This window comes from Solanum verrucosum, unplaced genomic scaffold (assembly GCF_900185275.1).
Source record: "Solanum verrucosum unplaced genomic scaffold, falcon-dt-bn FXZP01000278.1, whole genome shotgun sequence".
NCBI classification, from domain to species: domain Eukaryota; kingdom Viridiplantae; phylum Streptophyta; class Magnoliopsida; order Solanales; family Solanaceae; genus Solanum; species Solanum verrucosum.
This window is the reverse complement of record NW_026020332.1, coordinates 6,528,009-6,553,590: the sequence shown is the minus strand read 5'-3', so window position 1 is coordinate 6,553,590 and position 25,582 is coordinate 6,528,009. Positions and strand designations below refer to the sequence as shown.

The 25,582-nt window shown below is 30.5% G+C and overlaps 1 protein-coding gene and 2 non-coding genes across 3 annotated transcripts; 1 reads left to right on the top strand and 2 right to left on the bottom strand.

The window, feature by feature from the left end:
- Positions 1–476: 476 nt before the first annotated feature.
- On the bottom strand, positions 477–563 carry LOC125836795 (small nucleolar RNA SNOR75). Its single transcript, XR_007443487.1, has one exon. It is a non-coding gene; the product is annotated as a small nucleolar RNA SNOR75 (small nucleolar RNA).
- Positions 564–1,286: 723 nt separating this feature from the next.
- Positions 1,287–5,156, bottom strand: LOC125836145 (protein COBRA-like). The gene is made up of 6 exons (XM_049515235.1): positions 4,899–5,156; positions 3,935–4,014; positions 2,971–3,427; positions 2,568–2,727; positions 2,178–2,455; positions 1,287–1,940 (listed from the first exon to the last, which is right to left on the bottom strand). The coding sequence occupies exons 1-6, from the start codon at positions 4,963–4,965 to the stop codon at positions 1,648–1,650; spliced, it is 1,335 nt and encodes a 444-aa protein (XP_049371192.1). The 5' UTR covers positions 4,966–5,156; the 3' UTR covers positions 1,287–1,647.
- A 10,270-nt stretch (positions 5,157–15,426) lies between these two features.
- Positions 15,427–15,498, top strand: TRNAH-GUG (transfer RNA histidin (anticodon GUG)). Its single transcript has one exon. It is a non-coding gene; the product is annotated as a tRNA-His (tRNA).
- The last annotated feature ends 10,084 nt before the right edge of the window (positions 15,499–25,582 follow it).

The window sequence follows — 25,582 nt, the reverse complement described above, 5'->3', positions numbered from 1 at the left end:
AATGTGTACACCAAATGGTTTGTTGTTAATTTCAAATTATCATGATATGAATAACAATAATAGTTAGTCTCAAACATGCCATTTTGCTATTCAGAGCGAACTACTCAATAATAGGGCTCAGTTCATCCAACAAACAGGTATCTCCAATATATACTTATTTTCAACTACAAGCATTTTTATTTTTCAATTACTATGCATTTGCTCGTTTGAGGTGCTGATTTCAATGTTTTATTTGGGTCCAAAGTCAGATGTAGGGTATCAGTATTCAATTCATTTGAATCCAATACTTTCCATGTAAAACATAAATTGAAGTATTAAAAATTGTAAGATATGATTGCATATCTTCAAAAATGTTATGAGTTCAATGTTAAAAATCTCAGGTCTACTCACAAGGAGTGCAATTTAAAATATTTGTCCACATAATGGACAGCCAACCTAACTTTGGGTAAAAAACAAGAGGTGATTTTGATTGGAGTTCCTCTCAGACAAATGCCTCGTTTTGTCTTCACACTTTTTAAAAGAATGGATATCAGACTCGTCATCTGTGTTGTTCATCACTGAGGAACTCCCAAAACCACCATAACTATAGAGCAAAATCACAAAATCAAAACATATGAGGAGAAACCGAAAATCACAAAATCAAAACATATGAGAAAAAACCGATAAAATAATACGATAATAAACTCCACACTAGTAGTAAACAATCGATACTCAGCAGGTGTAGCAATTGACAGATGCAACAATAGTTTACGAAGCAGTGTATTTATAGGTCGTGAGTAGCCTAGCGTTAGGGTTTTCACACCAGAAGGGCTTTAAAAATCATATGGGCCGGGATTGAGCAGCTGAACTTGCAACTTGTGGCCTTTTCTGATTCTATTTGGAGAAAATGACAAACATAGTATAGTCCCTTATGTTTGACGGCAACTAGGAGCAACTACATTTTATTTTTTTTACCCCTCCCCTAGAGCTTCGGGTGCTTACAATTCGAACAACTACATGTAAAATGATTCATTCAGGAAATAATATTTCATCTTCTCTTCTCTATATTCAATTCAGCCTCTTCGCGTTCGTCTCCTAGATTAACAAACTCCATTGATAGATCATTTAATTTCACATGTAACTTAATAGGACAGAACGTACTATTAAAATGTTATAAAAACACATTATGTCAGCTGATTATAACGATAATAATGCGCGAAATTTACAGAGAATGAACCTGGCTTGAACAAATGAAACCTTTTTTACAAAATAGAAGAAGTGGTTACATGGTGATAACTGTGTAAAAATAAGAGAACTAAAGAATATCATATAATTAACTCTATCTGTTTCTGAATAGTCTTTATTCTCATACAACCCTGATATAACTGTGAACTTAAGAAAATCTACATAACAAAAATGACTTTACCACAGTAGAAAAAACATTTGATACAAACTGCTGAATGAAAATTATCGCACCATTTTCACCAGCCCTTCAAACAGCATACAGAGGAAATTAAAATTCGTCTTCAACAAGCATACCCGAATCCATAAAAATGGTCAGCATCACTCTGCTCAGACATCTAACTCTCCAATCAGTTTCCTCAGCTGTGCAAGCGAATCAACCCAAAGATAACTTACTGAGACAGGAACTTGGTGTTTATCCGGTTTCTAGACAGTTGCAAAGAAGAATGCCATAGAGAGCATCAATGTCACCACTAGCTTTAGCGAAGAAACCTTCCATACAGTACCGGCATTTGGCATATATGGATATGAGTCAGGTTGTGGCATGACACAATTATCACCATTGAAATAAACTCTGTGTGGAAAAGCCCACCCCTTCTCAAAAGTGAAAGTCGACATATCCTTGCGGAATAGCAGCTCAGACTGGACATTTCCTAATGGACCAGCTTGCATGAGCAGATCGTTGTAAAATTTCATACCCCAGAGCATAGCAGTGTCATCTGTAAAAATTCCACGAGATTAGCTATATCTTTCAATCTCTCAATTGATAGAGAAATCATAGTGTTTTCAACCACAAGTTTGAAATAAAATTCTTTAAAAGTGTAGAAAAGAAACTGCTGAAAATTCATCGAATGTATTTAACAGTAAAGTAGTAGCAACTAGCTCACTCGACCACAAATGAAATGGCAGAAACTGCTCATTAGAGATTTAATTGTAACAATAGATAGATAACTTACTTATTGCTCCATAAGGAGTTAATGACTTGTAATGAAAGCTGAATAACTGAGTGAGGTTGTCAAAGTTGGGATGCTGGACAACTAAGTTCCATTGCGTATAATTCATATTGTAATTGAAGTTAGTTATAGTGACCTTCACCCTCCAATACTCCTTGTAGTTGAGTTTCACATGCCAGTGAATTCTAATAGGGCACATATGACTTGTGCACTGAACCAAAGGAGCATAATTGTTTTTTCCAAGGCCTGAAACAACTGAAGCTAAGTGTGGTTCGTCTTGACTGCGAGGAGCAAAGGAAGAACGATCAGGAAGTAAATAACCAAAGTTTTTAAAAATAGAAACTGTGACAAAAAATTGAAAGAAAAAAAAAATACATGTTTTGCAGGACTTACTCTACACAATTTCCATGCTGAGTGCCATTCTTCTGGCAGCCACAAGTGCATGTTGGGCACGGTACAATGGTGTCATTGTAGAAGGATGAAAGGGAGACACAGCATGTAGGAGTTTTTTGAGCTAGGAACTGTGAGTATGTGCATGTGACATTCCAGGTCACTGTCATCAACAACATAAATAGTTAGAAATTAATGCTCATGGTAATTATAAAAATATTAATGACAAAGATTGTGTAGTTAAGGTGTTTTGGAAAATAATGCAAATGCTTTGCAAGGAAAACTAATAGCCTTTAAAGAACCAAAGCATTCTAGAATTCTCATTTGTTTCATGGACAAAGAGAAATTTTAGCAACTGGCTTAGATGAATCATTGACCATAATGAAGAATGCATGTAGTAACTTACTCATGGCTTGTGTCACTCGTCTCCCATCATTAGTAAAGAACTTAGTGGGTTTAACAACTTTAGCGGGTCCACAAGTATAACCAGGCCCTGGTGCCTTAAGGGTGAAGTTCTTAGGAACTCTAACTGTTTTATTCGTTGTTCCTGCTGAACCAACACTGACTTGGAATGAGCTAACGGCAGTTTCAGGATCTTGTCCCCATGAGTTGATCACTCCTCCCTTACAGCAATTTGCAATCTGCTGATTGTAAGGAGTTCCGGGAAGTAAATCGATGACGGTTGGATCCCTCTTGCAGCAATGGGGAATGTTTCCTTTAAATTTTGAACAATCTCCTTGCTCTGTTGTTTGAGCTCCCACCATGCCCCATATCACCTCCTTCTTTGCCCATGTCCATCCCAACGTCCAACCAGGTGCTTGAATATGTCTATATTGTTGGAAGTTGAACATAGTCACAACAGCCTGTCCATTGGCAATGAAAATGATCAGAAACTTACAATTTGTTGGTACTAAAAAGGAGTAGGAGAAGTAGAGTTAAATACAGACTAAAAAGACACTAAGTGCCCGTTTGGATTGGCTTATTTTAGGTGCTTTTAAGCCAAAATAGCTTTTAAGCAGTTTTGAAGTGTTTGGGTAAAGTTAAAAAGTGCTTATAAGCACTTATTTTAAAGCCAAAATAACAAAAATACGCCAAAAGCCATCCTAGCTTATGGCTTTTGGCTTATAAGTCCTAAGCCAAAAGCCAATCCAAACAGGCCCTAAAGTTCTATGTCTGGCAGGCTGAAGCCACGGGCGCTTTTGTTGTATGTGCTAATTTTACACACAGTAACACTTGAAACAACTAAAGAGTGGAAAGGTAATTGTCAATGAAACTTAGAAACTGCAGCGCAATAGATTCAAACTTGTTTTAGTCCACATAAGTTTTGACAGAAAAAGTGGGAAGGGGAGAGGAGAGAGACTACTACTTACAACATATCCATCAGGTGACCAGTTGATGACATCCCATTTAATTGTGATGTTCCCATTGGGATCAAGTGCATCGAAGGCATCTACAAGAAAACCAGAAATAAAAATGTGAAACTTGTAAAAAGGCACGGGGACATACGCAGACAAACAGATCTTTACACTTAAGTATTAGAAAAGAGTGAAATCAAATAGTTTAACTTTCCCTAGACAGTGTAAGGAGTTAAATCATTGTTCGACTCAATTCACCAGTTCTAAATATTTTCCCCAGGCTCATATTCAACCAGCCATCAGAATTGACATATTTATACAGGTACGGAGCCAAACTTTAACGATCTTCTTCGATCTCATCTTTAGGAGATTGCTGAAGCATTGGATTCTTATTACTCATGACATCAGTGTGTCGGACAATTCAATTAGTAAAGCACATTGACTTGAAAAGAAAACATTCAACTTCCTGTATAATCGCGAATCATAGGCTAGAGCAAAACCTCAAGTGAAAGGAAAACAGGATTGATCTGAAATCCTTTTCAGTGAGATTGATCACTATCCACAAGTGTATCTTTAGGGGGTCAATCAATAGTGTAGCATTAAAGATCTAACTTTTAAGTTCAATTGCCCCTACAAAATCTCAAATCAAGTTCAATTTCCCAGCAAATTCCTAAATCAAGAACTCATTTGACTTGCTCCTCTATATTTTAATTAGCTAGAAGCAGATCAATCTTTAAGTCCAGCATGATTTCACTTCATCAAATCCAACAAAAGAAATATGACATAATCCAACACATAAAAATCAAATCTTTATACTTAAAATCACAGTAAAAATCCTAATCCTCCTAGAAAAAGCCATCAAGAACTGTCAGCATTACCAAATACTTCAAAATCAAAAACTAACTGAACCCCACATTCCAATTTCACAAAAAAAATGGAAAATTGATAGCAGAAAAAAAGGGTAAAGTCATTAGCAAACCTGTTGCTGAAAAGCTGAAGCATGACAGCAAGAAGACTATTAATATGGTAGATCTGAAGAACTCCATAGACCCCTCTGTAGCTGCAACAGATTTTCTTGAGGTTTTTGTAGCCAATGTATGTTCAAGATCTGCTAAAATGGTGCAGAAAATGAGAGTAAAAGAGGAGGAGAAAAATCTTGGCGGTGAGTGGCAGCTGGAAGTGAGCTCACATGGCAAGTTAGTCTATTGAAGCTAAAGTGGACTTTAATAAAGTCTCTTAAGACAATAACCACCCACTAACTACTGTAATTAAATTAATTAACGTTACAAAGAAAGAAAGAAAAACTTATTTTTTTAAAAAAAAATGTAAACCAACAGTCTTCTTGAATCGGTAAATTTAGCACTTTTCCACCCGAATCTCTGTTTGTCTTCCCAGCCAAGTATTCATATTTTCTGGCTCCGTTCACTTTTAGTTATCACATTTAGATTTTATATATCCAATAAAATATAATGTAATTAACATGACTTTAGTATTAGATATTTAAAAAATAATTTAAAGAATAAGCAATTAATATTAAGTGAAAAATATTTAAATAATTGTCTTTTTTATATTAAAAGTAATAAATAAAACTGTATTCTTAAAATAATGGATAAAAAAAAATAGACAGCAAGAATAATATTTCCTCCGTCCAATTATAGTTGTTGCCCATGCACTATAGTATTTTGAGATGTCTAACTGTACTTGTCCACTTTATGAAATCAATTAATAATTCTACACTTAATTTCTAATTTACTCATATAATTAATTATAGTCATTTTTCGATTACATTTTTTAAGACATTATATTTATTATATTCAAAGGGCGAAATAATAAAATAATCCTCCGATCTTAAAAAATGTGCAAAGTAATATTGTTGGACAAAAGAGTATAAAGAATGCATTTAATTTGTGCTCTAAAAATTAAATAGTCGCTCGTCTTTTTCAATTCGTTGTGTAGCTGGTAATTTGCTAGCAAATAGGAAATAAAAATGTAGACAAGGACTTTTTAACCGTAATAAAGAAATTAAAATAAACGTACTCCCTCTATTCAATTGTAGTTGTTACACCCTTTAAGAAACTATGAATAAAAGAGTAATTTTATTATATCACCATTTGAATATAATAAATATAATGTCTTAAAAAATATAATGAAAAAATGACTGTAATTAATGATAAGAATAAATTAGAATTTAGTGTAAAATTATCCATAAATTTCATAAAATGAACAGATATTATTAAACATTTATTTTTAATATAATGAACTAATATCGTTGGACGGATGAAATACTTAATATATTAATTCATGTGATGATATTTGAGAAAATTACAAATAATTAAAACGAGTAATTAAAGTTAGGTGTAGGGCAAAGAAAGAAGAAATAATCTCTGAAAAGCTGCCGACAGTGAGGAAAGAGAAAGACAAACCAACCAACCATTTGATTTGTTTTATTTTATTTTGTGTGTTGTAATAAGTTTGTGGACTAAATAAATACAGACCTTCTAGAATTTGCGAATTCAGTGTCGGTGAGACCAAAAATGCCACGTCATAATGTACAAAGAAGCAAATTAAATACCAATCATATGGACTCCTCCTCAAGATTTCATCAATTAAAGTAAGAATAACTTTCACATATAGCAAATATAAAATTATATTTGTATGTTATAGTTATAGTTTGTATAATTGTATTTTATAACAAATTTTATATTTGTTATGGAGCATCAGATTGTATAAATCGCTGGAACATCAAATTTATATAAAATCACTGGCATCCTCTCATCAGGGGCGGCTCTAAGGCTTGGCAAGTGAGGCCATTGCCTTGGGCCTCAAAAATTTGAAGGCCCGAAATTTGTTTAAATTATTATTATTAATTTAATTATATATTAATATAATTTATATAAATAAAATTGTTATTGTATATTTTTTATTATTATTTGTTTGAGAATATTTTTTACTAATAAGTTCATAAATTCTCATAATCTTTTCACTCATTGTTTGATATATTTGTTTTAACTTTCAATTTTAAACTTGATCCTTTTTATATAGGAACTAAGTTATATATATTGATAACATAATGAATTTTTTTCAATCTTTTCTTAAACTACACGACACAAAAATATTCATGCACAAGTTTCCTTTTCGTTTTAATTTAATATATTATATAAAAAAATTATAATTTGTTTTAGATATTCACGTACTGCCTAATGAAATAAATTATATCATTTAAATTGATCATAAATTTGGATATTTTTGTTAGTATCCATGCTCAAAACTTCAACTATTAAGTTATGTATGTTCTTTTCTTTTTCTTATTTGTGATGATAGCCAAATTAAAATTACAATTTGAGTTTTGAAGCTTAACATCGATAATCCATCACTTTTATTTTTTGTACTCTTCTTCCTTTCTTTCTTTTTTTTTGTGTGAAATTTGATATTTTTTTGTCTTAAATGATTATTCTATTGTGTAGAAAATAGATTTTCTTATTAGTGTATAAATTTTATAAAATAAATATAAGGGCCTCTTAATATGATTTTTCCTTAGGCCACGAGATTTGTTGAGCCGCCCCTGCCTCTCGTTTGTATAAATCGTTGGCACTTTCTCGTTTGTATTAATCGTTGGCAGCCTCTCAATTCGATTTTACGTGTTTGTATATCTGCATAAAATTTGAATTTTTATACAATTGAATCAAAATAAAACGTTTGTATATCAAATATCTCTCTCTCTCACTTTATACAACACAAATTATACATTGTAATTTGTATAATTTGTGTTTGTATAAAGTGAGAAAGAGAGAAAGACAAAAGAGAACTGGGAAAGGGAAGATTTATATTTATATAATTATAAGTGTATAGGATGAAAATACATGTATTTGTATTTGTATATATATTTTTCTCTCGCTTTATACAAACACAAACGCATTTTATACATTTGTGTTTGTATAAAGTAAGAAAGGCGAGGGAGAGATTGGCGAGCGAGAGAGGGAGAGTGGCAAGCGAGAATTTCAGGGAGAGAGGCCAATGACAACAGTTTGCTACGGGTTACAATTAAATCAAACTGTGGTTATAGCATTTAATTTGAATTAATAGTTTGCTATTATATACAATTTTCCCTTAAAGTAATTACTATTCGTTTCAAAATAATTGTCATGATTAAATATAAGTTAAATGATAATTTTTTTTATTATTATATTTTTAATAAGGGTGGAGAAGGAGAAATGAGGAAAGGAATATAATGCGGAGGATCAAATCTTGATCAATAAGGTGGGAGTTCAGGTAAGATTTCCCATATTTTTATTTTATTGATATCATAAAAATTATAATTTATATTGCTTTCTCTATAATATTTGAATAAAATTTAATTTTATTTAGTTTTTAAAATTAATCAAATTGACTCGCAAAAAGTGCAAGGTGTCAACTATTTTGGAATGAAGTGCTACTAAAATAATACTCACTCTGTGGATTTGTCTATATTTACTTATCGGGTATTGATTTGACACACTCCTTAAAAAATAATAAATAAAATAAAATAATATTTTTTAAATATAATAAATTTAATATTTTAAAAAATGTTATATTTAATAATAAGGATAAATTAAAAACTAAATAATAAATTAAATAATTAAAAATGAACATATATTTTAGTGTAGTGAATAAGTTAAATAAACAGATAAGTATAGTCTTAGAAAATTCGCCCAGGTAAAAGAATATTATCTTTATTATAAATATTTACTTTTAAAATTATAAAAATATGGTTTCCTACGAAAATATTTGACCATGGGAATATTGAAAATATTTCTCCGTGCCAAATACTTTAGCTATTCCCTTTTATTCTTGGACGAATTGCATCAAATTATTATCTCTTTATTTATTAAAACTTGATTTTTCTCGAAATTGAAATTGCATTTTTGTTTCATCTTTTGCATTGCTTTTAACGTTTTACATTTTTTCATAACTTTTAAATATTAAAAACATTTTCCTTAGAGTTAATTTTATACTTAGTTTTTAATTTACCTTTATCATTAATTATAGTTATTTTTCTATTACATTTTTCAAGACATTGTATTTATTATATTCAAAGGGTAATATAGTAACATAATCCTTCTATTTATAGTTTCTTAAAAAATGTGTAAAATTAATAGTGAACAAATATTATTTGACAAGGAAGTATTAATAATCTTTCAATTGCCATGGCAAATATTAGACTGAAAATAAACACAACATATATTCGTACTCTTTTTATCCCAATTTATACAATATAATTTAAATTGGTTTGATGGTAAATTTAGAGATGAAAACCACTTCATGATTTATAACATGTGGGGGTGTACATGATTGGGTTTTTCAAATATCAAATCATTTGTGTGGGATTTTTAAATCTATAAACCAAATCAAACCAATAAAACTCGGGTTTTTTCGGGTTTTTCAGATTTTGAGTTTTTTTCGGTAAAGTATTCATACAAACATATAATTTATTTGTACTTCAAATATTTCTTTAGTCCTACCAAAATACAATAATCTAAGGTGTTTCTTAAGAAAATAACACAAAATATGATGAGTAATGACACTAAAATATCCAATAAAAAAATAATAATAATGAAATCACATAAAATAAATATTGCAAATTAACAAGTCATAACTCATAATGAAAATGATCATAATTTAAAAGTACTAAATCAAGCTAAAATAAGTTTAATAAGTATTAGTTACATGACTAAATATTAAAGGAAATTAAAATTAGATTATGTATTTGAATTGTCTAAACCAATGTAAAACCAAAGAACAAATATTCAATATTATTGTCATTCTTAGTGTTGGATTGATTTTATTTTTGCATTAGTATTAATTTGATTTTGATTTAAGCTTTATTATAATTACCAACACTATAATCTATATTGAACAATTCAGAATTATAAGTTTCAAACTTGAAATAATATATTAAAAGATAAAAAATATGAAAAAGTATAAGAAATATTTAAAAATTACATCAAAGTAAATATTTTTATGTATAAAATAAAATTTTAAAATTATATATATAATGTCGGGTTGGTTTGATCTCGGGTTGATTTTTTTTTTAGTTAAAACCAAACCGATCCAAATATAGTCGAGTTTTTTTTTCAATACCAAATCAAGTCAAATCAACCACTAATTGAGTTTTTTTTCTCGATTTGACTCGATTTGCAATTTGGTTTGATTTTCGGTTCGATTTTATACCCCTAATAACAGGTGAGCACAAAGGAAGCCCATTAATTGTTTGGACATAATGGGTAGATAGCAGCCCATGACATCTGAGACAATGATTGTAAAAGGAAAAAATGGGCCTTTTCACTATATGGCTGAATATGCGTAGAATCTCTTAAATTAGTCAGTGATTTTCATATAGATGTTAAAATTATAACATATATATTTTGATATAGTACCTGAATATATGATAAAATATTTTATTAGATAAAGATTGTTATGTATGTTCTCAAGTGCTACGTTAATCACTTCAACTATGTCCCTTTCTTTAATGGGGATACGCTTAGCTTTAATAGGCTGTAAATTTTATGTATGTTCTAATTAATATTGATGTGTACAATTAAAATAGAAGACAAACACATGAAAAAAATCTTCCACACTTTATCATATGATCAGTTGCTTAATTGAAACATGTCATAGTTCAAATGTTTAACTGAAAATTACTGACAAGTTTAAAGTAATATTAATGTATTTAGCCTAATTATAAAATTGGAGAAATATTTATTTCATCCATTTACTTTTTTTTTTTACATAAAATTATCCTTGAAAATGAAGCAAATATGTCCTTGAGACATTGAAAATGGAGCAATTATATTCTTCATTAGCCAAGTAGAGAATATATGTTCTCTTCACTAATAAGGTTCAATACAACCCAAAATAGGTTCTAATTTTGAATCCTAATTTTTTTTTCTTTGTCCAATAATATTAGCACTGGGTAGTAGAGAACTGCTATTTAATAGGCGCACACTGATTCCAAATACTTTCCTTTTTATTTGAAATTTGTGGAGTTGAAGTTGAAGATTGAGTTGTGTTTGATTATATTTCTTGCAAATAATATTTCGAACATTTTTATCCTTGAATGTACTAAATTAAATACTTCAAAAATAAAAGATGTGTTGGAAAACATGTTAAAGTTTGTTTTCCAATTTTGAAATACAACTCAAGTTGAATTTGAAATTTTCATGATCAAACTAAACGTTGAATTCAAATAAGTGAAAAATCATTCCTAAATAAATAAATAATTTATATGGCCAGACTAGCTAGTATCCTTTTTAGTCGACTGCTAATTGTATTTGCAGAGTATTATATATTTAACTCCTACATTAGATTACAAAAACTTGTTTTGTATTCATTTCATTGTCAAAAAGAAGGAAGAGACATTAACCTACCTCAATTTAGGATAATTCAAATTGGGCGAATCAAAATAAATTGAATATAATAAAATAAATAAACAAATTATTAATCTGCTCAAATTATTACGAATTGGTTGATTAATCATGCTAATCTAACTCCCTAAAACTCCATTAAGTGATCACTTCATTTCCATTTGTTCTCCAAAACAATTTTATACTATTCTCTATTACATTAAAGTCCTTATAAAAAGGATACTCCGAATAAGATTTTTGTGGCCGCTAGGGGTGTTCACGGTTTGGTTTGGGTCGGTTATTGGTCAAAACCAAAACCAAACCAACTTGATCGGTTTTAAAATTATCAAAACCAAACCAAACCAAATATAATATACATTTATCAGTTTGGTTGTTTTCGGTTTTGGTTTGGTTTGGTTCGGTTATTCGGTTATTAACCATACATAAAAATAAAATAAACAATTCATTCAAAACGTGAAAAAAGTGACAACAATCCACTCAAACAAAAAAATAGTTAGAATGACTGGCATTACAGAACTTTCGATCATTGAATTTACTGAATAAAACTTCAAAATTCACTATCTTGGCATAGAAGGAAGAGACAATGACATTTTTAGTCCCACAAAGAATTTTCATAGACACTCATATACATGAAACCAATAAGAAAAATGTTCTCACCTTGGACATTTTTTCTTTCATAAGTAAATTAAAAATAAATTTTGATGAAACATATATAAAATCTTTAAAGTTGTTTATGAATATAATATATTATGTATGTATAATAATAAAATTTCTGTATATAACTTATTGGTTCGGTTCGGTTCGGTTCGGTTATTTCTTCGATTTTTTTCGAACAAAACCATATAACCAAACCAAATACTATCGGTTCTTAACAATCTAAAACCAAACCAATCCAAAACCCAAATTAAATCGGTTCATTTAATCGGTTTGGTTTGATTTTTCGGTTTGGATCGGTTTTTATCCAAACCATGAACACCCCTAGTGGCCGCTATCGACATACGATCTTAATTATTATCTTTTGCCTATGATTGTGAAAGCTTACCAACCTCCATATTGCATAATTGTTATAGTTTCCCACATTATTATTTTAGAGAACAAGTAGTACTATTATATAATTTTGAGTAATATTCGATTTATGAGTTAATTTTTTTATTTATTTAGAGTTATATTTAATGACAATTTGTTTAACACTTGCAATCAACACGAGAACTTACTAATTTTATTTAGTTTTTAAAAGAGGAGATAGACAGTATTCTTTTAGGGCCCGTTTGGCCATAGATTTCCCAAATAATATTTGGGGAAAAATTTGGCAAATAATGTTTGTCCATATAATTTGCCATTATTTGGCAAATATTTTTGGCAAATATCCCAAATTCCCAAATACTAGTTTTTTCTAGTATTTGGGCCAAATCTCATTATTTGGGATCTTTTGAAAATTAAAATTTTACACCAAACTTTTATCTTTTACAAAAACATCCTCCATAGTAATGTTTACATTATATTACATAATTTTTTACGTGAACACCAAAGTAGTGATGAAATATTCAGTGAATATGACAGTGATGATATGATTATTGATGAAAATGATGAACAATCGGGTCATGGTAACAAAGTCATGTGTTTTGTCTACTTCACGATGTATGGAATGATGCTTGTTGCACTCATTCCAAACTATCACATTGCTCTAGTGTCATGAACACTACTTGTTATTTGTTGTAACGAAGATCCAATTGACTTGTAATACAAATTTATGATTAGTTTTGATAGTTTTTAAAACTTATGGGTATAAATCATATTTTTCTAAAAAAGTGAAATATATTTCCCAAATATTATGGCCAAACACATGGTGAAATTTCACCCAAATAATATTTGCCAAGAATATTTGGAAATTTATGGCCAAACGCTAGCTTAGAGTAGGAAAGAGAAGTACTCAAAAGTCAAAAGAGACCAAGGACAAAATTAGAGAAGGATAAATTAATGAAGGAAAAGAAACTAAATACTCCCTCCGTTCTAATTTTACATTTTACGGATTTTGAGATTCAAATAAAAAAAGATCTGAATATAAATCATATGATAATTTATATATGTATTTCATCCGTTTACTTTTTTTTTACATAAAATTATCCTTGAAAATGAAGCAAATATGTCCTTGAGATATTGAAAATAGAGCAATTATATTCTTCATTAGCCAAGTAGAGCATATATGTTCTCTTCACTAATAAGGTTCAATATTTTTTTCTATGTTCAGTATTAGCACATCATAGAAGTTCATCTCAAATCAATATTAGATAGGTTATACTTGAATCCTTAAATCTTTTTTCTTTGTCCAATAATATTAGCACCAGGGGAGTAGGGAACTATTATTTAATAGGCGCGCATTGGTTTCAAATATTTCTCATTTTATTTGAAATTTATGGAGTTGAAGTTGAAGATTGAGTTGTGTTTGATTATATTTATTACAAATAATATTTCGAACATTTTTATCCGTGAATGTACTTAATTAATACAACTTCAAAAATGAAAAGTCTGTTGGAAACATATGTTACAGGTTGTTTTTCAATTTTAAAATACAACTTCAAGTTGGATTTGAAATTTTCATGACCAAACGCTGAATTCAAATAAGTGAAAAATCATTCGGAAATAAATAAATAATTTCTATGGCCAGACAGACTAGTATCCTTTCTACTTTACTGCTACTTGTATTTGCAGAGTATTATATATTTAACTCTTACGTTAGATTACAAAAAACTTGTGTTGTATTCATTTCATTGTCAAAAAGAAGGGGGATGGGATAAGGAAGAGACATTAACCTACCTCAATTTTGGATAATTTAAATTGGGCGAATCAAAATAAATCAAATATAATAAATAAATGAATTATTAATCCGCTCAAATTTTTATAAGTTGGTTGATTAATCATGCTAATTTAGCTCCCTAACACTCTGTTTGGATCATTGTTACCCATTGTATTGTATTGTTACTATACCTACAATATTTGTTATGATTGTTACTTAAAATGTATTATATTGTATTGTTAAATTTCGTTGTTACGTAACAATGAAAACCCCTATTTTATGGAACAACCGATTTGGTGTGTTCTCATTGTTACTTAATTTCTTTTTCCAATTATATCTTTACATAATATTTCAAAATATTATTTTACCTTTTACCTTATATTATTTAATTCTAGTCAAACCTCTTACCCTAGAATAATAAAAGATATTTTAGTAAATTTATAAATTACAATACAGTACGATACAATCAAACCAAACAATTAAAATGTTATTAAACAACAACAAACAATACAGTGCCAAACATTGTATCTACCATACAGTACAGTACAATAGAGTACAATACAATACAATACATTATGAAAGAATGGGTAGCAATGATTCAAACAGAGTGTAAAACTCCATTGAATGACCACTTCATTTTCATTTATTCTCGAAACGACTTTATATTATTTTCTATTACATTAAGTCCATATAAAAAGAATACTCCAAATAAGATTTTTGTGGCTGCTATCAACGTACGATCTCAATTATTATCTTTTGCCTATGATTGTGAAAGCTTACCAACCTCCATATTGCATAATTGTTATAGTTTCCCACATTATTATTTTAGAGAACAAGTAGTACTATTATATAATTTTGATTAATCTTCGATTTATGAGTTAATTTTTTTATTATTTAGAGTTATATTTAATGACAATTTGTCTAACACTTGCAATCAACACGAGAACTTACTAATTTTATTTAGTTTTTAAAAGAGGAGATAGACAGTATTCTTTTAGAGTAGGAAAGAGAAGTACTCAAAAGAGACCAAGGACAAAATTAGAGAAGGAAAGAAACTAAATACTCCCTCCGTTCTAATTTTACATTTTACGGATTTTGAGATTCAAATTAAAAAAATCTGAATATAAATCATATGATAATTTATATATGTAAATTTTATTCCAAATCACACTTTAAGATTTCATACATAAATTCACAATTAAAATTAAAGTTGAAATTTAATTTGTGCCATATAAACCGGGACAAAGACAATATGAGCATATCTAAATCTTTTACAAAGCTTATAATCTTTACACTATCTCAAACTCAACAAAGTGGCTGTAGTTTAGTGGTGAGAATTCCACGTTGTGGCCGTGGAGACCTGGGCTCGAATCCCAGCAGCCACAAACATTCTTTTTGGCCACTTTAAACTGTCGAAAAATGAAAGTGTGACGTAAATTGAGATAAAGAGAGTAACAATATTCCGGCTAACTTGACGGATGAGAATCAAGCTGAAGAACGGTCGCATCTAGTGTAGAGCGAACATGTGCGTATTTTGCCAGTCTTCTCGTCCACGCAACTGCCGTAGACTCCCTCGTCGCAGATCGGTGGCTGCTGCAAAGCAGAGTAAGACAGGTAATTTCCACCACCTGCAAGACTAACCTGCCAATTAATACCATCGATTTCTCTGGTGCTGTTCGACCGCAAATCAACGTTCATTGTTACCGAAGAAGCAGAGAGTAAAATCTCCGTTATCATCACCATGGATAGGCAAAAGAAAATGAAGCTCCTCATTTTAGCTATTATTGCCTTGTTCCTATCAATATTATGAAGGTGAATATTCACACATCACTAATAAAGGGTTTATTATTTTAAGGGCCCCTAATAATGCATTATTAGACAAAAGAAATATTACATACAATGGCGGAGTCAGAATTTTTGATAAGGGGTTCAAAGTCTGTAGAAATAGACACATAAAATAGTCGAAGGGGATTTGACATATACAATATATACATAAAAAGTTATTTTAATCATATATAAATAATATAATTTTCCGTCGAAGGGGTTCGATGAACCGCCTTAGTACAAGGTGGCTCTGCCCTCACTACAGAAGATGCAGACTTTCTACCAGTTATCTTTTTTGTCCATTTTTGCGTTTGATAGCAAAAAATATGTTCCTTGTAATAATTTGAGATAAGTGTCGAAAACACATTTAAACTATTCTTTTTTGGGAGTTTTATATCTAAACTATTGAAAGTTTGAGTTTCATATCTAAACTATCATTTATTAGTTTGAGAAACATAACTCACTGGTGTGTGTGTAATGCACTCTCTCTTTTATTTGAAAAAGAAGTTTGACACATGATATTTTACATAGATTAAAAGGAAAAGGGCCTGATATATCCCTCAACTTTATAATTTAAAGTTGATATATCCCTCATTATGAAAGTGGTTCATATATGCCCCTATTGTTATACAAATGACGCACATATACCCTTTTCCTCCAACGGAAATGGAAAAATTAATTTTAATTTAATATTTTAATAATTTTTTTAAAAAATAAATATAATCCCATATGTGTATATTTAATCCTCCTTACACATAATTTTTTTTTACTTTTTTTGTTTCAACGACTAATTTAAAGTTATTATTTGATGGTCAAATTTATTTATGTTTCTTTAATTTTCTTGTAAACTTTATTATAGATGACCCAATTTTTTTTCAATACAAAAACTAAATAACAAAATAGTCGAAAAAAATAGTTTTAAATTATAATATAGCCACAAAAAAATTAGTTTTAAAATTTTCTCTTTACACTAAGGAACGAAAGGGAAAAAAAAGAATAAGAAACTCAAAAAATATAATCAAAGACGTCAAAAAATAATTTATGTATAAAAAAGATTAAAATATACCTTGAAATTCGCTAGAAGGATCATCTATACCCCTATATGATTTGTTTTAAAATTAAAAGTCAAAAACATAACTTTAAAAATATTTTTTTCACTTCCGTTAAATTAAGGGTATATGTAAGCTCATTTTGTAACGGTAGGGGTATATGTGAGACGTTTGTATAACGATAAGGGTATATATGAGTCACTTTCATAACGAGGGGCATATCAGCTCCAAATAGCAAAGTTAAGGGGTATATCATACCCTCTTCCCTAGATTAAATATTCTACATTGACAAAAATTAAATAATAAACTATTAATATTAATTAAAAATAGGAAAGCCTCAAAAATACCCTTAACCTATTAGAAATGGTTCCTTCAACCTATTGATTTAAAAATGCTCTCAACGTTTTGTGTTTGGACTCAAAAATACCCTTTAGTTAACAGAAATCTAATGTGGAATTTAATTAAACAAGTGGCCAGATTTCATTGGTCCAGCAAAATTCTTTTATCAAATAAAATAAACCCCACCCAACCCAAACCAGTTTCACTGTCAATTTAAATGTTTATTTTTCTATTTTTCTTCCTCTTTTTTCTTTCTTTAAGAACAACTTCCAATCCAAAACTAGCAGAATTTTTATAAACCCAATGTGTTTGTAAAATCTTATTATTTAAAAATCAGACATACGGATTAAACAAGTAGTTAAAATATTTTCATATAATGCTTTATAAATCGATATTTATGAAGTTTGAACTAATCCTAAATTTAGAAAAATTTCTATCTTTAATTCTTTTCAAAAGTGATTCAGTCAGATATGATGAGCAAACAAAAGTTTAAAACTCCATGTGAGAAAAACAAGCAAATAACAGGAGGTATAAAATTAAAGATACGAAAATTGGGTTAGATTTATCAAAAATGGTTTTGAGCGTAAGGTTTATTTATTTGATAAAAAAAAATTAGATATATTTTTAGGAATTTTTTCTATTTGTTTACTGAATATAATATAAATAAATAAATTATTTTAAAAAAAGTCTTGCAGCGGCAAGTAAAAAATATTTTTGATATGTATATATCTAACACAAAACAAGAAAAAAAATTGAAAGCGGACGTTAGGTGAAGTGGGTAAAATGATTCTTTTAAGAAAATAAAATAATATCTAAGTTAGTATTTGAAGGGGGGGGGGGGGGGGAGGGGTCGATGAAATGAACTGATGGATTGGGGTAAGAAAAATATTTTACATTTTATTTTATAAAAATATTATTTTTTTTGGAATAATAGTTTTTAAATCTTTAATTTTAACTAATACTAATAATTTATTAATTTTTGTCAAGGTGAAATATTTTGTGCATGTGGAGTGTGATGTGGTAAATTTTTTAAATAAAACAGAAATTGTATTACACACCATGATGAGAGCGTTATAAAAGAGATATGTGTTTTTCTCAAGTTAATAAGTGATAGTTTAACTATGAAATTCAAAAAAAGAATATAATTTAGGTGTGTTTTTGACATTTATAAGTGCTTAGATGAGCTGATTGTACATTTCCATACAGATATAGAAGTTACAAATTCAAATCTCAATACCACCTATTAACAAAACACAAATTTTAAGTGTTTAACTACTCAAACTAACATGTGAAGAAGACGAATTAAAAATATAATCAAATATTACATGGTTCAATCAGAGGTTGTGCCACCTTAGTGAAAAATTATATTATTTATACATGATTAAAATTATTTTTTATGTATATATAATAAATGTCGAACTCCCTTCAGCTACTTCGTATGTCTATTTCTACAGATTTGTAGCCATGGGTTCAATTGATTCTTGATAGGTCTTAGTCTCTTGGATATGATCATGTTAGTGAACTACTCCATAACATTTTTCTCTAAAAACTTTGATGCAGGCTTTTTTAGATCCTAAAAACTGAGAATTGGCAAAATTCATAGTTTACCCATAATGGTACAAATCAAACCACATCATATATATTGTATGATGTTGGCTGCTTAATTCCAGCTACCCAGAAAATCATTTAAATCTACGGTGAAAGTTTTTGGTTAAAAACATCCTTAAACTATACCCCAACTTAAACTATATCCTTAAATTATCCTTCTTTAACAAAAAATATCCTACAAGTATTTAAAACTTAACAACTTCTATCCTTCGGTTTAAATTTGTCAAAAAATTAGCAAATTCCACATAAAAACATATGCAATTCATATTATTCTTATAAAAAAAATGTATAATTTTATTACCGGTTGGAAAAAGCTTCCAAAAATAAAAAAATATTTTTTTTAAAACTCTTGTTTGTTGTTTAAAAAAAAAGTTAGGATAGTGTGAGTCTACGAGGAGACATGATCTGCTCTTTTTTTTTACCAATTGAATGGAGTTGGAGCTTAATTTCACATCATCTTCACCTTGCAAATTAAAGTCAAAATATCATTAGATCTATAAATTTCTTTTGGGGTAAATCGATACTTGAGGTGATCAAGATTCAGCTGATTTTGATCTCTAGTACTCGAGTTTCGTTTTCCATTATTAGAAGTAAAAGTCTCCGATCTACACCACTTTTTGCAGATTCAGTGAGAAGAAAATATTTCAACTAATAATTCTGTGATATCAAATCCAATGAAAAGTAAATAAAAACATAATTGTTTATTGAAAGGAAGACTATGTAAAACAGTGTTGCTAAATAAAATTCACACTATTATTTTAGATGTATGTAGAATGAACAATATTGATTTATTGGGGTGATTTAAGGAGTTTTGTTTAGAATAGCGTGAATCGTACATGTATTTGTGAAGAATTTGTTAAGTTTTGACAAATTTTAACAAAAGGATGAAAGATGTCAAATTTTAAACAATTGAGGGGTTAAGAAAAATAATTTAAGAATGCACTTTAAGTTGGGGGTATAATTTAACTGTTTAAGAATGTTTTTGATAAAAAACTCTCAACAGTGACGATGGGGGGAGACAATCATATTTATTTTTTCAATTTAAAAAAAACTTTAGTTTCCTACAAAAATATTTCTCCGTGCCAAATATATAAGGTCTGTTTGGAAAGCCATGAGGTAATTGAAATTAGTGTAATTGAAAATATTTAAGAGCAAATTCTAGACTAAATATTTAAATTTGGTGAATCAAAATAAACCAAATATAATAAATAAGCGAATCATTAATTTGCTTAAATTTGTACGAGTTGGTTGATTAATCCTGCCAATTATTTGGCTCCCTAAAACTCCATTAAATGATCACTTCATTTTCATTTGTTCTCGACATGATTTTACATTATTATCTATTACATTAAAAAGAATACTCCGAATAAGACTTTTGTGGTCAATACGATCTTAATTGTTATCTTTTGTCTGAATTGTGAAAGCTCATCAAACTCCATGTGCATAATTTTTACACTAGTTTCCCACATTAATTAAGAGAACAAGTAGTAGTACTATTATATAATTTTGAGTGATCCTCCCTCCGTTCCAATTCTGACACTTTTCGAATTTCGAAATTTAAATTTTTGTTCTTTCATATATGTATTTTTTAAATAAATACTATCTGAATATAAATTATTACTGTAATTTATAATACATTTTAAGTAGTTTTCAAATATGTAAATTTTATTTCAAAACACATTTTAAGATTTCATGCTTGAATTCACAATCAAAATTAAATTAAATTCTCGAAATACATAAATTGGAAAAAAGATAATATGAACATATCTAAATCTTGCCATTTTGGAAGTATATACACACAGTTATGCTCATTTACATAGCTTAATCAATTTATAATCATTATCATGAGCACACAGAGTAATTAATTGTAATTGTAGTTTAGTGGTCAGAATTCCACGTTGTGGCTGGCTGCGGAGATCCCCACCAGCCAGTGCCACACACACTTTTCTTTTTGGCCACTATAAGATACTAATTAGGTAAAAGAGAAAAAACTTGTAACAGCAATTAATTAACAATACCCCCTCCCCTCCCCTCCCTATAAAACATAAGTAATACTAATATACTAGAGGAGATCATCTTTATTCAAATGTCTTCGCAATGATAATCCTATTTATAGGTAGAGAAATCACTCTAAAGTCACTTAACTTCATAGCTGAATAGTTTTAACCTGGAGAACGCCTGCAGTTATTGTAGTAGGTACATGGCCGTTGCCCAGGCTTCTTGTCCCCTATGCAATTCCCGTACACTTTCTCGTTGCAGATCGGCGGCGTATCCTTAATAACTTTTAAAGACAAGTAATTTCCACCACCTGCAAGACTAACCTGCCAATTAATACCATCCATTTCTCCGGTGCCGTTCCACTGCCTATCAACGCTTATCGCCCCGTGTGTTACCGAAGAAGCAGAGAGCAAAATCTCCGCTATCATCACCATGGATAGGCAAAAGAAAGTAAAGCTCCTCATTTTAGAAATCTCACACTATTATTGCTTCCTTCCTATGACTATTGACTCATGAATATTATTACTCACGGATCACTAATAAATGGTCTCTTTTTAAGGTAAGGGGTCCCCACCTAATAATGCATTATTAGAGGAAAAGAAATACCGCAGAAGATACAAACTTTCTACCAGTTCATCTTTTTTGTCCGTTTTGCTTTTTATATATAAAAAATATGCTCTAGTCTATTCTTGCATTAGTAATGATGGTATTAGTTATGTAGATTTCTAAATCGTCAACCAAATGTCATATCTACCAAATGAAGGGTACTAGTATGATGATTTCATTTTATCTATTACACCAAACGTGTCAAAAGTGTTGGGTATAACAAGAGTTAATGGAAAATGGAGGGAAGATGAAAAGAGAAATTGGAAAAGATTCTCTTATACTTTAGAAAAAGCATTTCTCTCTCATTGATGGTGGAAAATAAAATAGATGTGTTTAAATAGAGAAACACTTCTATTAGTTGTTAAAAGGGTTGGAAAGAGGGGGCCCTCGCGTCGTCGTCGTCGCTTGCTCGGCTCGGCTTTGACGTCTTTAGAAAATGATCTAACGAGAGATTAGTTTTTGGACAAAGTTTTGTATTAACCGAAATTCCGACCCGACTCGGATCCGCGCAACCCTTTTTATTTAAATTCTTTCCCAGCTTTCAGGAACAATCATGACCGTTTGAAAGGTTTCATGAATGGTTGTGTAGATTCTGAAAGGTTGCAACCTTTCGGAACCAGTTCCTCTTGGCTATAAATACCCGTAATTCTTCAGACTTTTTACTTACGAAAATTTCTGATTTCTTCTTCTGCACAAATATTTTTCGTGTACTTTACTACAATTGAGTGGCTCGCTGACACCAAAGTTTTGGGTATCAATACACTGGTGATTGAGATCATTCTATCCTAGGATGACATATTCCAAATCAAACCTCAGATACTAGAGGGGAATAATTTTCTTAAGGGGACACTGTGCATTCAGTGGGTTTGATCTTCTTCCTGTTCTGTTTATCCAGATTCTGGTATGTTTTTACAGATTTTAGTTTTGTGAATTAAATTATGTTCTTCACTGGTTAATTAAACTTTGGTAACTTCGTGTTTCTGCAAAGTTTATTGTAATCAGTAGTATTGTTTTAAACACAAATTGTGCAACAATCTTAAGGAAATTATATTTTATTTTAATCTATGTTTCTGGTGGAGACAGAAACCTTCGTTGTTTTTTACTCCTATTATGTTTGCAATTTAAGTTATTACTTATTGAGTCATTTGTATCAATTTATGTTTATTACAGATTCTGAAATGGCAAATGATAATATTACGGTGGTTGTTGCCACTAACTCGAACTGTTGTACCACCAGCAGAGAAACTGAGAAAATTCTCTGGTGTGAAATTCAAAGAATGGCAGCAACGGGTATTTTTCTGGCTTACCACTCTTGGTATGCATAAATTTACCAATGAAGAAACTTCAATGCATGCCTGCTGCTGATATGTCAGACAGAGAAAGATTCATGATTATTGAAGCATGGACACATGCAGACTTCCTATGTAAGGGCTACATTCTGAGTGCTTTAGAGGTGACTTATATAATGTCTATAGTGCAATGACAACTTCGAAAGAATTGTGAAATGCACTTGAGAAGAAATATAAGACATAAGATGCATGCTTGAAAAAATTTGTGGTCTCAAAGTTTTTAGACTATAAAATGTCAGATAGTAAAACTATTGGATCACAAGTGCAGAAACTCCAACTTAATTTCCACGATTTGAATGTTGTGGATATGGTAGTAAATGAAGTTTTTCAAGCGGCTACAATGATCGAGAAGTTACTTCCTTCGTGGAACGACTTTATGAATTATTTAAAGCACAAACGTAAGGAAATGAAGCTTGAAGATCTTGTGATTCGGCTTAGGATCAAGGAAGATAACAAGACCGCCGGAAAGAAGTCTCATGGGAATTCGACAATAATGGGAGTTAATATTGTTAAAGAAGCTCTTACCAAAGACAAGAAGAGAAATAAGTCCAACGGACAAAAGTCAGAACAGACCAAGAAGAAATTCAAGGACAACTGTTACAACTGTGGTAAGGCTGGTCACAAGTCTTCTGACTGTCGTGCTCCAAGAAAGGAGAAGGACAAAAGCAAAAGTCAAGCAAACATCGTGAAAGAGATGAAAGATGTAGATGACCTCTGTGCAATGATCTCGGAGTGCGACTTAGTTGGAAATCCTAAGGAGTGGTTTCTCGACTCAGGTGCCACTCGACATATTTGCTTTGCAAAAGAAGCCTTTGCAACGTATACTCATGCTGAGTTCGATGAAGATTTATTCATGGGGAACACAACAACAACAAGGATTGTAGGAACTGGAAAAATAATGTTGAAAATGACATTCGACAAGGTGTTGACTTTGAACAACGTTCTGCACGTTCCTACTATTAGGAAAAATTTAGTTTCTGTTGCACTGCTCGTTAAGAATGGGTTTAAATGTGTCTTTGTTAGTGACAAAGTTGTAATAAGTAAGAATGAAATGTTCTTAGGAAAATGCTACCTCACTGAGGGCCTCTTCAAACTAAATGTAATGGTTGTTGACAGTATTAATAAGAATTCTGCTTCTATTTACTTATTGGAGTCAAATGATTTATGACATGCCCGTTTGGGACATGTAAATTACAAAGCCTTGCAGAAATTGATTACTTTAGAAGTATTGCCTAATTTCAAATGTGATAAATCGAATGTGAAATCTATGTGGAATGTAAGTTTGTTAAACATCCTTATAAGTCTGTTGACAGGAATTCTAAATCTTTAGACTTAATTCACACTGATATATGCGATATGAAATTAATACCATCTCACAGTGGAAAAAAGTATTTATAACTTTTATTGACGATTGCACTCGATTTTGTTATGTATATTTGCTTAATAGTAAGGATGAAACAATTGATGCATATAAGAAATACAAAAATGAAATGGAAAATCAATTTAATCTAAAGATAAAAATGATTCGGAGTGATATGGGTGGAGAATACGAATCTCCTTTTGTAGAGATATGTTTGGAATGTGGTATTATTCATCAAACTACTGCACCATATACTCCACAGTCAACTAGTTTGGTGGAACAGAAGAACAAAACATTAAAGGAAATGATGAATCCTTGATAATCAGTTCTGGTCCACCGCGAAACTTGTGAGGGGAAGCCATCCTTACGGCTAACAATATACTCAATAGGGTACCCCATAGCAAAACGCAATCGATTCCATATGAGTTATGGAAATGAAGGAAACCCAACTTGAAATATTTCAAAGCGTGGGGGTGCCTAGCCAAGGTAGAGGTTCCTTTACCCAAAAGGGTAAAAATTAGACCCAAAACAGTAGATTGTGTATTTATTGGATAAGTTGTGAATAGTAAGGCCTGTCGGTTTTTGGTTCACAAATCTGATAATCCTGAAATTCATGATAATACGATAATTGAGTCAGATAACATTGAGTTCTTTGAACATATTTATCCGTATAAAACTGAGTGTGGTCGACAGGTGAAAGGCCTAAACGACCACGTGAAGAATTAATGAAAAATACAATACCTAACGAGGATCCTAGATGTAGTAATCGCCAATGGAAATTCACTTCTTTCGGACCAGATTTTGTGGCATTCTTGCTTGAAAATGAGCCTCAAACATTTAAATCAGTTATGTCTTCGTTTGAGTCAATGTATTGGTAAGAGGCAGTCAATAGTGAGATCGAGTTAATTTTAAGTTATAACCATACTTGAGAATTGGCCGATCTTCCTCCAATAAATAAACCTTTAGGATCAAAGTGGATCTTTAAAAGGAAAATGAAATCTGATGGGACTATTGACAAATATAAGGCTAGACTAGTAGTCAAAGGATACAGACAAAAAGAAGGTCTGGACTACTTGGATACCTACTCTCCAGTAACAAAGATAACATCAATTAGGATGTTAATATCATTAGCGGCAATGCATGATCTTAAAATCCACCAAATGGATATCAAGACAACCTTTTTAAATGGAGAATTGGAGGAAGAAATTTACATGGAACAACTTGAAGGGTTTGTAGTTCCTGGTAAAGAAGAGAAAATGTGCAAGCTTGTGAAGTCACTTTATGGGCTCAAGCAAGCACCCAAACAATGGCATGCTAAATTTTATCAAACAATGTT